Source organism: Ambystoma mexicanum, chromosome 13 (genome assembly GCF_040938575.1).
Source record: "Ambystoma mexicanum isolate Mex_15411 chromosome 13, UKY_AmexF1_1, whole genome shotgun sequence".
Taxonomy (NCBI): Eukaryota; Metazoa; Chordata; class Amphibia; order Caudata; family Ambystomatidae; genus Ambystoma; species Ambystoma mexicanum.
The window spans coordinates 159,285,566-159,300,259 of NC_090938.1; the positions used below are offsets into that span (position 1 = coordinate 159,285,566).

General features: G+C 45.0%; 1 protein-coding gene across 1 annotated transcript in view; it reads right to left on the reverse strand.

Annotated features, from left to right (window-relative positions):
- ITPR3 (inositol 1,4,5-trisphosphate receptor type 3) overlaps positions 1–14,694 on the reverse strand; it is a 510,867-nt gene that overhangs the window by 155,128 nt on the left and 341,045 nt on the right. The window contains exons 31-34 of the mRNA XM_069633522.1: positions 5,766–6,017; positions 4,827–4,952; positions 2,786–2,911; positions 1,849–1,969 (exon numbers count right to left, since the gene is read on the reverse strand). Coding sequence (XP_069489623.1) covers positions 1,849–1,969; positions 2,786–2,911; positions 4,827–4,952; positions 5,766–6,017 — 625 coding nt within the window. The remainder of the gene's footprint in view (positions 1–1,848; positions 1,970–2,785; positions 2,912–4,826; positions 4,953–5,765; positions 6,018–14,694) is intronic.

Below are 14,694 nucleotides of genomic sequence, written 5' to 3' on the forward strand. Positions count from 1 at the left end.
TGGCAAAAGAATGGTTAAAATGCTGGACTTGTGCATTGACCTATTCTATGGTTCCAGGTGACACAAATGGGAGCAACTCAGCATTGCAGAACTAAACATCAACCATATCATGTCTATCAAAAACAAAACTATTTGAAGACTAAACAGCTATTGATAACGTCCTTCTAATTTATCAATTTTTAGCGTGCTTTTACCATGCAAAGTCTTCTTGGTCTTCAGCTCATTCTTTGTTCTCTCAGGTCTGACCAACTCTCTTGGTATATTCTGTGCATTCGCGTGATTACATCTAGTTCAAGACATGCAAGGGTTCTCAGGGCAGCAGTTTTTAATAGTCAGATCAAATACATTCAGAAAGTGGCCTTGCTTATGTTTGCCTTGAGAACCCATAGGAATTTCAGGGGTCACTACAAGCTTGGCGGTAACAGTAATTCTGGAGATTTATTGCAATATACCACTGTAATTACCTTTCTTCAGATTCAGGGTTTGGAGGTTTTACCTCTGACGGTAATTACAATGGAATGCACACGCCTGAAGTGATCTAGGAGGGTGGTTCTGGTCCATTGTCCCTCTATCTTGGAGCAAGGGACTGGGAATGCCCTGAGCGGAGATGATGCACGCTCCTAGGATGGTATGGGATTAGGCTCATGTGGTGGGCAGTAGATCAGTCGCAGCTAGCCTCCTGTGCTGCATCGACACGGAAGGTAATGGAGAGGTACTCTCGCTGTCGCTGTGCATGCTGAAGTGAAGGTGAAATGCACGACAACCAATGTACAGCCTTGCTGACCCTTCAACTTCTGGTCTCTATCAATTAATCCAACCATAGCTAATCCATACCCACTAGCAAACAATAATCCTGCCAAGCCGCCATCCATTACCCCACCAAGCAGGCAATGGCTGGTGACATCCAAGACTATGGAGCAATTAACCCATAGTCGTCATTAGAAAAACACACCCCAACCCTGGCAAAAAGCCTTCTAAACAAATCCATGCATGCTCACCGACCACCACATGTGTACACAATGAGCACCAACTACGCCCAGCCCACACCCACTTGGCCACCACTCATCCTAACTACACATCGCTAGCCCTACCAACCAACCTTCACCTGGCCAGCACCCAGCAGCCGCCTCACTAATGAGCCCATGCCAGCCATCAGCAAACTTACCAATGTTGGGCTAATAGCAGTCCCAGCAATAGTCCAAGTCGAGTCACCAGTAATGGCACAAAAAAAAACCTACAACTCTACAGTTGGTTTTAGCTTGGTGACCAATCACCCATACAACTAAAACATTCCTGCCCATCATTCATACTGCCAACATATACAGGTCTGCTTCCAGTCATATAACTAACCAGTACAGGTCGCCAACCAGTTATACCAATCAATCACTGCATACTGTCCACTAAACCTAGCAACTAACAAAACTGGGTCCTAGACATCCTTACCAATACACACCTGGACACAAGTCACTATACCAAGCTATTAATTTGTGGGCAAATGTCAAACTAGCAATATCTCCATGCCCTGTCACCAGTTACCATATCATTGAGTCCATATGTGGTCAGCAGTCATCTTATCAACCAGTCCATACTTGGCTACCAGTTATACTACCCTGCCATGACCAGTGGCCATGCTATCAATCAGCCCAAACAGGTCTTCAGGGACTCTACCAACAGGTATGTGTCTGGGTATCATTGCTCAATTATCAGTCCATGTTTGGCCACCATTTGCCCCACCAGCTAGCACATCCCCCCTACCCCCCCACACTCCCCCAGCTCTCCCTGCTGCCATAAAGGAAACCAGGCAGATATAAAGTATTAGGCTGGTAATCCGTGGCCTTGTTCACTTACCAACCATAGCCAGGGCTCGGATACAGGCCTCTACGGAGGCCTTATGCTGCTGTTGGAGCCACGGACACTCTAGGAGCCTCATGGTGGACTGCAACAGCTGCACCACAATGGTCTGGTGAGTCTGTAAGAAAGTAGAGGCGAGATTTTCTTTGAAGGGTCCCCATGCAGTTCTGTTGTATTCATGGAGGCCAGGTCATTTAGCTCCAGTTTTTGCACAAAAACAGAAAGTCACGCCCTTGTGCACACTTAGACATGCCACCGCACGCATGCACACACACACACACACACCTTGCGCATGCATACCGAAAACAATGAATCTCCTATTCATACATACACTGTTTGCAGCTGCAGCTGCAGCAGTGACAGCTACTTACTTCATGCAGATGGCCCCAGCACTGCAAGCTCTACTCCCAAACCAAACAATTACGCGACATGCTCCAGCAATATGTGGGACTTACACAGAAGAGCTTTAGAACATATGACAACAGTGCTTCCCTTAGATGCAAATTACAGGTGTAGCATCCACACCCGAGCAGGCTTCCTCCACATGCAGCACAGGTGCAGACCAGGGAGGTGCAATACACCCTACCCTCAGACACTGAGGGTAATCATCCACTAGGAATGTTTTCTTCAGCCACACCAGCAGATGAAGCCCCCCACAAATGCAAATGGTGCAGCATGCATGAAAGCAGATGCAGCTCCCCTCACACAAAACAGGTGAGACGTGGTTAACAATTGAAGACCAAGCTTCCTGCGGATAGAATAGGTGCAGCATGGTGTCCTCACACATCACAGACATCAAGCATCCGTCCCTCATACACAGAACTGCTCCACAATAATATCCCTGAGAAGCAGAGCTTGCTAGTGAACAATCCTAACCTATGCATTGGATCACTCCTCTATACTCAAATCCCTGTTTTTGTTCCTCCCTAATTACCTGAAGCGAGGTGCTGTTTTCAGAGAACGGTGAGTTGAAAAACGACCTGATGGTTTCCAGCACGACGGTGAGGACATACTTCTCCAGCTGCGCGTCAGTGGCCCGCTTCTCTCGCTTGTTGCACACCTACAGAAGGAACACATTTGGACAAAGATGGCATTGGACACTAGGATGTCGAGAGCAGTCTAAGGCAAGCGTGGTCATGTCAGTCCTGGCCAGACTTTACTCCCCTGGGCCTTTGCTGTTTTGAGAGGCTAGTGTGTGTGCCCTTGGGAGTTAGCTCTCACTGCCCCCCCCCCCAAGCCCCCCTGAGAGTGTGAGGTGTTTAGCTTAAGAGGAAAGACCAGGCTGGGTGGTACGAAGTGCGCAGTCCTTCATAGATCACCCTCGCCACATACCAGAAGACCTATATTCTTGAAGCGGAAGTACTTCCCTGATTGGGTATCAGAAAGCGCGCAGTGTGCTGCCTTCCAACCACCCACAATGTTATAATATTGAGTCATAAAACAGACGGATCCTTACCTCCAGGTCTTCATCTTCGTTCCATGGTTGCCAGCACGGTATTCAACTGACTAAAGGACAGACCACGCGGGCCCCACAGAGGAGCGCACCAATCGTCTCAACCAATCCCAATGACTTATCGTGGAGCACACGCAACACCTACACACTACTAAGCTAGGAATATGCCCACCAGCCTTGCCCACCCCAGGTGCCACAACATATACACTGAGCCCAAGGGCTAACTAGCAAGCGCTCTAGTCTTAAAGAGATAAAATCTAGAGATTATGGATGACCCTCTAGGTGATGGCACCATTCAATGGCCGCTGTGCTGGAAGCATCGCCACGGCCACCAACGGCCCATGTGATGCTGAGGCAACGGTGGTCTGGCTGCAAGGAGGTATGGAAATAAGAGGGCAATGGGGGTGTGGGCATGGTGAGAGGGCAGCCATCCTGAGAAGAGGCTGTTGGGAATTTAGCTCATAGTTTCACCTGGTCGGCTATTGAGCCGGAGCAGGAGTTCTGCAAAGCTTCATTTTGCTGCAGCTATTGCTGCAAAGCTGATGTTGCTTGAATGCTGCTATGAACTCTAAGAGTACTTTGTATTCTGGACCAGTCCTGGGTCCCCTCATGACCGGCAGCTACCCGTTTAAAGATCCTAGATTGCTGAAGAGGATTAAAGGTCCATATCGCTACCTTCTATTTAATAAAGATATTCATCATAGAACAACTGTGTTAAATCCCCTTAATGCCAGTAGCCTGTGATCTAAAAGCTAGTGTGAGCCTTCCATATGGCCTATCAACTCCTGTGTGTTGAAACCTCCCAGCTGATGGCAGATTGGCAGTCAGGTTCCAGTGGACAAGGACTTTTCGAATGCCAATTCCTGAGATTGTATTAAATGATCACTTCCAGCTGACCTGAGGTGCTATATCTGCCAGAACTGAGGGACGTACCCAAGTCTTTAATGACAATGCTGCCCCCCCCATCACTGTTGGCTCTAGAACAATTTCAGTGAAATGAAGATTGTTGCTGAGAAGTTTCCTCTACTAAGAAAAGAATGTCAAGTACAAAAGATGCACCACTTGGAGTCTGTGTAAGTAATTTCAAAGCACCATACATTTTAGGGCTGAAATAATATATCTTTTTTAAAAAAATGAATCTAGTTCATACAAGAATAAAATGATTACAATGTTAACATCGTCTTATTACTTGGAAACGCATGTAGCAGTTCCGGAGGGTTTACTGAAGTGTGTGCGTTCTTACACATAACATCCCATATATCTGGAGAATAGCTCAGGGGCAACGTGCTCAGCTTGGAAGTAAGACGACACGGAGCACCACAGGTTCGATCCCCGGGACCGCACTTAGAAACCTATGGGTGTTAAGCGCGTTATAAATAACCTATCCTATCATATCATAAGAGTTCACCTCTTTTCCTCTTGGTTCACAAATGGCCAGTGAACTCTTGCTTCTTGGGCCCTGACATGTTCTCACAGCAGCAGATCCCAAATCGCCACAAGACTAATGCTTTCTGTTACCTACCCTAGCCATGTCCAGGGTGAAGTTCTCGAAAAGCGTCCAGATGTGGTTACTGGTGTAGATTTCCTTCATCTCCACTTCCGTGTCCACGTAGCAATGGTTCACAAAGTTCACATAGGAGATTTTCACCTGCAAGAGGGAACGCCCACGTGATATGGAAAAGAACAATACAACTCTGAACCACAATCCCTGCACTATGCTTCTGCTCATTACCTGAATCACAAAGACAATCTGAGTAAGACTGACATTTCATAGATTTGGTTTCAAGTGTCTTTGCAGACTCTCAGTTCCCTCTACCACCCAAACATAATGGCCCTCGTCATAAGTTTGCTGGTATTCCGCCGGTAATTCCGGTGGCATACCGGAAGCTGACCTACCGTTACCATGCACCTGATACCCTGGAATGTCCGGGATATTCCGGGTGCCGGTAAGGGCGGTGAATCCCCCATTCCATAGAGTACCAAATGACTACATGGAGGGGATTGCCGGTATTTCCGGCACCGGTAATACTAGTGCCGGAAATACCAGCTGTTTTCTGCTGGTGGGAGCCTGACTTACCTGCAGCTACAGATCAGTGACCTACACTGGCAATCCTTGTAATTTTGTGGCGTGGGAAAAGTGGTGGTGATGGAATTGCTGCCACGTTTCCCGGCATTTTTCCCGCACCACTAAAACCTATAATGAGGCCCACTGACTATTTCCTTCCCAGACCTTCATCATCACATTTCATTATCCACAGAAACCAGGTACATTGGAAAACAATGTTACCTAGATGTTCCAAACCCACCTTCTATCTACTTACATATGCAGTATTTCTTCCCTTTCTTTCACTGTCCCTTTGTAGATATTGCCAATGGTATGCAATATTTTAAGGCTAATGCTGTCCTATTGGGCTGCCTTTCTTCCCTTGGTGCCCAATTTGTTGCTCAGTGGCTGCCTTACCTCCGTGATGCAGTCCTCGTCCGTCACGACGCGCACAACGTCTTCCAGCGGCAGCAGCGACGTGCACTTGATCTCAGTGTAGACGTTCTTGCCCTCTGCACAGGCAGCAAGCAGCTCCACCAGGGAGATGTGGTACATAAGGGGGCTGTTTTCTGGCACGCCGTCTCGCGCGGCGGTCATCATCTCCAGCATGTTGGCAAAGGCAGCCTTGTCATTGTAGAAGACCACCACGTCGTCCCCTGCGTTTGTCAACTGGGGTGCAGAGGTAAAACATTGCGTTAGCCACAGGGGGAATTGCTAAAATGGCATGTTTCTTACACTTTGGCCATATTCAATCTGGTAAAATAAGAACGAGAAGCAACCTACAGACAAAGGCAGGCTCAGGGGTAACTGAACTAAACAAAATCACAAAAGGCACCAGAAACAAAATATGCATCAGCAGAAATGACAAGACTCCTGCAGCAACCGTGCCACCAGGTGCACCAGCTGTTCCACAAGTGTGGGCACACCACATGGAAAGTCAAAAACTACAATGCCCACCAACAACATTTTCAGAAACACAAGCATTGCCGTGTCAGCCGGTTTAAGACAATGCTGTTGAAAGAGCGATAACTTTAAATATGCACTATCGCCACAATACAAAAAGAAACTTTACCCCAAGTTCCTTAAAACCACTGAATACAATTAATACCAGCTTTCAACAGTATCCGATACACTCCGAAGAAAATGTCCGATACCTTACAAAAGCCATTCGTACAACGAGCAACAATGTGGAACAATAGCACTCACCAACACCAACTCTGGAAGTACAAGAAGCAGCCATGGACCATGTTTTCTCACTTAGGTGCTTTATAAAATAAAATGGCAACTACCCACAGTAACTACAAATCCCAGCAGCAACACTGGATCCAGCTTTCCAAAAATCAACAATACAAAGGCCATTCAACTTAAATGATAACGACTTTGGACACCACCTCCACACATCTGAGAAGTGACTCATACTTTCCATAAACTGTTTGAATGAATGACAAGCTAAGGAAAAGAAACAACCAGCAATGGTTTTGAAATAACAGATATACAACAAACCATAACCTAAAAGCCCACCCCTGGAAATTCCTTAAAGTAACATCAGCGGATTCCAAAGAGTAGTCTTACAGAAAACTAAAACCAAAAATAACAGAGAGCATAACCACAGAATGCACCATCCACTAGAGTATTGCTAATGCAAGCGTAACCACAGAATGCATCATTAACGGGAGGGTTAACAAAGAGCATAACTACAGAGCACATCAGCAACTAAATTACTGCCAAAGAGAGTGTGACCACAGAGTGCATCATCAACGAGAATACTGCCAAAGAGAGTATAAGGTAAGAGTGCATCATCAGCTAGAGTATTGGCAAAGAGCATAACCACAGAGTGTATCAACTAGAGTATTGCCAAGGAGAGCATAATCTGAGAGCTCATCGTCAATTCGACTGTTGTCAATGAGCATAACCGCAGTGCGCAGCAACACCTGGAGGGTTGTCAAACTGATGTATAATCACAGAGCGCATCATCAACTAAATTATTGACAAAGAGAGCATAATCGCTGAAGGCATCATCATCTAGAGTGTTGCCAAAGAACATAACCACAGAGTGTGTCATTAACTACAGTATTGCCAAAGAAAGCATAACCACAGAGCGTATCATCAATTAGAGTGTTGCCAAAGATAGAATAACCAAAGAGTGCATTATCAAATAGATTATTGCCAAAGAGAGCCTAACCATAGAGCTTTTCATCAACTAGAGTATTGACAAAGAGAGCATAAGAGCACATCATCAACTAGAGTATTGCCAAAGGGAACATAACCACACAATGCATCAACCAGAGTATTGCCAAAGAGAGAATAAACACAGAACGCATCAACTAGATTATTGCCAATGAGAGCATAAGAACACATAACCAACTATAGTATTGCCAAAGGGGACATAACCACACAATGCATCCACCAGAGTATTGCCAAAGAGAGAATAACCACAGAACGCATCCACTAGATTATTGCCAATGAGAGCATAAGAAAACATAACCAATTATAGTATTGCCAAAGAGGACATAACCACAGTGTGCAATATCAAATAGAGTATTGCCAAAGGGAACATAACCACAGAGTGCATCATCAACTAGAGTAATGCCAAAGGGAACATAAACAATCAATGCATCAACTGGAGTATTGCCAAAGAGAGAATAACCCCAGAGTTTATCACCAACTTCAGCATTGCCAGAGAGGGAATGACCACAGAGTGCATCATCAAATAGGGTATTGCCAAAACAAGCATAACTGCAGAGAGCATTATCAACTAGAGTGATACCAAAGAGAACATCACCACAGAGTGCATCATCAAGTCGTGAACTCCCAAAGCAGGCTAAACCACATAGTGCATCATCAACTAGATAATTGCCAAAGAGAACATAACCACAGAGATACATCATCAACTAGACTATGGCCAAGGGGGACATAACCACAGAGTGCATCATCGCCTAGAGTATCGCCAATGAAAGCACAACCACATAGCACATTATCAACTAGAGTGTTGCCAAAGAGAACATAAGAACAGAGTTGCATCTTCAACTAGCATAATGCCTTAGAGAGCATAACCACAGAGCACAGCATCAACTTGAGTATTGGCAAAGGGAACAAAACCACAGAGTGTATCATCAACTAGAGAATTGCCAATGCAAGAATAACCACAGAGCGTATCATCAACCAGAGTATTGCCAAAGGAATATAACCACAGATTGCATCATTCACTTGAGTATTGACAATGCAATCAGAACCGCAAAGCACACTGCCAAACGTTAATGCGGAAGTAAGGCTCGGACACAATAGTGGTATGTTTTTGGGTAGAAACTTATTACATAAAAAAGGGTTGGAAAAATGCCTCTCTGTCCCTAAAAGTAAGAGGGGCTTCCCTGCCTCTAAGCAAACTAAGGACATTGTCAGAATGTCCACATTTTAAAGTCTGTCACTGTTGTGTCTCAAAAAGGCTATGTCTGTCCCCAACATTAACAACTTAAACCAACTGTGCATCTCTTCTCAAAGTAAAAGGTTCTTTGTAGATCCAACCAACAGAAAAGTTCCCAGCCTCCTGAATAATAAAACCTTTTCATAATAAAGAGATATTAAAAAATGTAGGACTCCAAGGTTAGGCTCGTAATCCTTTCCCCTAGATTCCTGTTTGTAGTGTTCTTTGCAGATCTAACCGACAGAAAAGTTCCCAGTCTTTCTGATGGTCACAAGGGTCAAATATAAAGAAATGTTCAAAACTCTAGGACTCCAAGGTGAGGGTCGTAATCCCTTTCCATAGAGGGTTTCTTATAATGTTTCTCTCTTTTTTGGGTCCTCCCGGCCTGCACTTGCTTATGCAAATGTCAATAGGCAGTTCATAAGAAGACACTCTTTATGCTTCTCCTATGTATCCCACAAATTTAGCACACTCCTTTTGCCAAGTGTACGACTTTGGTTAATTATGTTTTCTTTACTTATTTTGGGTGCGAGTCCCAGACTCGTAACATTCCGAGTTGCTTGATTCACTCTCCTGCCAAGCAATAGGCCCAGCGTGGACTGCCTCTCTTTGGCTGCAGTTTCTGGGTGAGTGTCCCAGACTCTTACTTTGTTCCCAGGGTCCCAGACCCTATTGCTCTGGCTTCCACCTTCATCCCCTAGGATAACCTGAATGCCTGTTTACTTCCATCTGGAGGCTCTGGTCGAGTTCAGGGCTTTGTCGCAGTTGTCAGCGGCTTTCCTGATGTTTGCCTCTTTCCAGCAGTGTGTCCTCTCTCCTGGGCACTTTGACGATGCTCTGGATGCCTAAAGCTTCCACACAACAGTAACGTGAGCAATCCTGGCTTCTCGGTCCTTGCTCGCATTCTCGTCCACTCTTGGCTTCCCTCCTGCTGGCTGTCAGCCTTTTCTCCCCTGCACAGCATGCTTCCTCCTTGGAGGCTCATTCTTCCTGTGCATCTCAGCTGTGGAGTGTTTAAACTCCAGTGTTTTGAAATGACAGTACTTTGGGCTAATAACATTAGTTGGGAAGCTAGAACGCTTACTCTGCTTCTCCAGTGTGATGCTTGGACTCCTGGTCATCATCATCTCTTCAGTACATGACAGAGTCAGATGCAAGATATTTTTCATGCCTTAATATTTTAGTCTCCTGGAGTACATTATGTTTCCCAATATTTGCAGTAGAGTCACATTTAGCATACTTTGTACCTTTTGATGCTTGAAAATTGCCAAATACATTAGGTTTTCCAACATTTGAAGTAAGCTGACTTGCACTATACTTGGCGTTCTCTGGTTTTTCAATTATGCCAAGTGTTTTAGGTGGCCTAACTTGACAATAGTAGACAATGGCTCTATCAACCACAGGGAAAGGGGATTTAACATTGGGGAAGGCTTGATATGAACTAACGTGGGGGAAAACCGCATTCTCTGAACTTGGTCGTCCCTAATCCCATAAGGGGGTTCCTCCCCCATGTGATCCTCCCTCGGTGCCACAGCCCCAAGGGGACTATTGTAGAGTGGGCGCACTGCCCTGGCCACATGGGAGAGATCTCCCCCAAGGGGAGAAGGGCCGACAACCTCAGATTCGCCACTTACCTTTCCCCTTTCCATCGAGCTAATCCTACTAAAGCCTCCCCCAGAATTTGGTAGAATGTGTTCCCTATATGGGGATTCTATCTGCTCTTTCCAGTCCCAGACAGGTAGGGGTTCTACAATTTTTATCTCCTCCCAAGAATTTACAGAAAGTATTGTCTGGTAGGGTATTTAAGGTCAGCCATAATCTTACCGAAATTAGGGAAATCTGTTCCGATAATAACTTCCACCGGAAGACGAGGCATAATAGTGGAGTTCATAATAACCTCATGATCTTGGATAGTAATTGATAGAGTTTCTTTTTAGATATATCTCTTGGTCACCATGAACACAGGTTACTCAAACTGGTTTCCCTCTTTTCAATCTTCCACATGTACAAGATCTGGTCGGATGGCGGTTTGTTTGCTTCCATAGTCGACTAACGCACATCCCGGATGACCATTTATCTTTACGGGTTCATGGATTTTAAACGGATTTGGAATGTTAAAACATTTACTGAGTGTATCAATCTCTTCCTCATTATCGGATGTGAACACATATTCTCCATCATCTATCCAGCCTACCTGCAGGGCCTGGTCAGATGGCTTTTTACTCCATAGGAGAAAGAGGTTATTTATTATAGGTGCTGCCAAAGTTTTCTCTAAGGACATTGATTGCATTTTGTCTCATATCAGAAATGTTTTTAGTTAGTCTTTTCAGCCAACCTCACTGGGACAGCCTTTCTCAGTCTTCTTAAACTTTCCCGTTAGGGCTTCCTTATCTGTTTCCCTCAAATCCTTACTGGTCATAGGTTTGCGGCTAGATTTCGTTTACCTCGTTATATCATCGCTTCGATGTAAGGTTCTTACATGTTTGGCAGCCTCGGCATAGGTCTGAGCCATATCAACTGTCTCCATAAAGGATGGATTATTTAGCCGTAAGACTGCCGTCTGCAGGGATCGTGTTAACCCACTAGCTAGTTGTTCTAAGGAGAGGGCCTCCATCACCGCTGGAAGTCATTTTTTCCTAACAGAGGGACAGCGTATTTTGAATATGTGCCCCCAGTTTCCCCGGGGTCTCAGTTGAGTTCAGCCTAATTTCCCAGAATTTCTGGCGGTAGACATTTTCTGTCTGCCCAACCCGATGTAATAGACCCCTTTTTATATCCTCAAAAGAGGTTGTACATGAATATTTAATGTTTGATTGGAAGCCTGTGGTTCTCTGTTTAGATGGGGAGCTAAATAACAGACCTTTAGATCGTCACTCCACAGGAATTGTTGGGCCAACCTTTCAAAATTTGGAATAAGCTTCCCAAATCTTCACCCTCTCGTTATGGTTATAATACAACACGAGGGAGTAGTGGTCTTTGTTAGTGTTGGGTTAGCCTATCCAACCCCTCCTGTTGTCTTTGATCTGCCTGTATTTGATGATTCACCAGGCGTTCAATTATGTTCTCTATAGGGTACGTATTAATTTTAACTTCTATTCTTTTTGGGTTTCTCCGTCACTTTCAGAATCTTTCTCCTGGTGTTTAAAAGTTTCATCAGGTAAAGTGAGGGTTTCTCTTACATAATGTTTAATATTGTGGTCATTAACAGTTATCCCTTCATCTACGGAAGGGGGTGGGATATTAGAGTTCGAAGTGGCCTCCTCAGAGCTTCCTGACAAGGGTTCTCATTCGTCTGATTCCCCAGAGTCTACCTCTTCTTTAGCTTCGAGATAGTCCAAATGATCTGACCCCAGGGAAGAGGAGAACATATTTTCTAGACTATCTTCAATCTCCTCTTCACTATCTAAATTATTGGGCAGCACAGAATTACCAGGTGTTATTGCTGCAGTGGAGTCATAGGGTAATGTGTCCTTGGGCTTAGTCACTTCTATTTGGGGAAGATTCCCTTTTAAAGTAGTACTCATAACCTAGCTACCCTAGTTTGTATCAACCAGGTCTGATTCCACCCTGACACCATATGTGAGGCTGCAGAAGTAAGGCTTGGACAAAATGATGGCATGTTTTTGGGCAGACACCGTTATTATATGAAAAAGGGTTGGAAAAATGTCTCTGTGTCCCAAAAACTAAGAGGGGTTTCCCTGCTGCTAAGAAAACTAAGGAAATTGTCAGAATGTCCAATTATAAAGTCTGTCACTGTTGCGTCTCAAAAAACCTACTTCTATCCCCAACAACTTAAAGTAACTGTGCAGAGGTGATCTATTCCTAGACTAAAAGATTTGTGTACATCCAACCAACAGAAAAGTTCCCACTCTCCTCAATAATAAAAACTGTTGTTAGTAAAGAAATATTCAAAACTATAGAACTCCAATATTAGGCCCGTAATCCTTTCCCCTAGATTCCTGTTTGTAGTGTTCTTTGTAGATCTAATCAACCGAAAAGTTCCCAGTATTTCTGGTAGTCACAAGTGGCAAAAATTAAAGAAATGTTCAAAACTGTACCACTCCAAGGTTAGTGCTATAATCCTTTCTCCTAGAGGTTTATTATGTTTCTCTCCTCTTGGGGCCTCCCGGGCCTGGACTTGCTTATACACATGTCAATAGGCGGTTCATAAGAATATACTCTTCATGCTTCTCCTACTTATCCCACAATCTTGGCACACTCTTTTTGCTAGGACTTTGGTTCATTATGTTTTCTTCACTTATTTTGGGTGTGGATCTCAGACGTGCAATATTCAGGTCTCCTGTCAAGCTTCCATCCTCTTGTGGACTGTCCCTCTTTGGGTGCAAGTCCCAGTTTCGTAATATTCCAAGATTCGTGGTTCACTCTCCTGTCAAGCAATAGCCCCTGTGTGGGCTGTCTCTCTTTGGATGCAGGTCCCACACTCGCAATCTTCACCTTGACTTTATTTCAATTTCTCATATAGGTCTGTGTGCCAGACTTACACTTTGTTCTGAGGGTCTCAGACCCTCTTGCTCCGGCTTCCGCCTTCACCCCCTGGCTGCCCCAGACCTTCTGCGCCACTCGTGAAAACTGCATATGCTACCCTCTGGAAGGTACAAGCGCTTCATGAGCAGCTGCTGCTTCTCTGGTCTTTGTCGCTGTCAGCAGCGGCTTTTCTGATGTCTGCTTCTTCCCGGCGGTGCATCCTCTCTCCTGGGAGACTGTTCAGTGCTCTGGATGCCAGGAGGTTCCACACAGCAGTAACTGGGGTAGTCCTGGCTTTCCGGAGCTTGCTTGCGTTCTCCTCCTTCCCTTTCAGCTTCTCTCCTGCTGGCCTTCGTTCTTTCAGCCCTGCACGGCCTGCTGGTTTCCACTTTGGAGACTTGTTCTTGCTGTCCATCTCAGCTGTGGAGTGTTTACACTCCTGCGTTTGGAAATGACAGTACTTTGGGCCATTCACATTTGTTGAGAAGCTAGAGTGCTCATTCTGTTTCTCCACAGAGATCCTTGGACTCCTGGTCATCATCATCTCCTCAGTACATGACAGAGTCAGATGCAAGATATTTTTCCTGCTTTAATATTTTAGTCAATACTTGCAGTAGAGTCACATGTCGCATACTTTGTACCTTTTGATGCTTGAAACTTGCCAAGTACATTAGGTTTTCCAACATTTGAAGTAACTGACTTGCAATATACTTGGCGTTCTCTGCTGTTTCAATCATGCGAAGTGTGTTAGGTGGGCTAACTTGACGATAGTAGACACTGGCTCTATCAACCACAGAGAAAGGGGGATTTAACATTGGGGAAGGGTTGAGATCTACTAACGTGGGGGAATACTGCATTCTCTGAACTTGGTCATCCCTAATTTTCATAAGGGGGTTCCTCCCCCATGTGATCCTCCGTCTGTGCCACAGCCCCAGGGGGACTATTGTACTGTGGATGCATCGCCCTGGCCCCATGGGAGCGGGCTCCCCTTCGGGGAGAAAGGACGATGGCCTCAGATTCGTCACAGAACATAACCACAAAAATGTACCACCAACTAGAGTCTCGTCAAAGAGAGAATAACCACAGAGTGCATCATCCATTAGCGTATTGCCAATGCAAGCATAACCACAGATCGCATCATCAACTAGAGTGTTGTCAAAGAGAACATCACCACAGAGTGCATCATCAAGTCGTGAATTTCCAAAGCGAGCTAAACCACATAGTGCATCATCAACTAGATAATTGCCAAAGAGAACATAACCACAGAGATACATCATCAACTAGCATAATTCCAAAGAGAACATAACCACAGAGGGCATCATAAACTAGACTATGGCCAAGGGGGACATAACCACAGAGTGCATCATCGCCTAGAGTATTGCCAATGAAAGCACAACCACATAGCACATTATCAACTAGAGTGTTGCCAAAGAGAACATA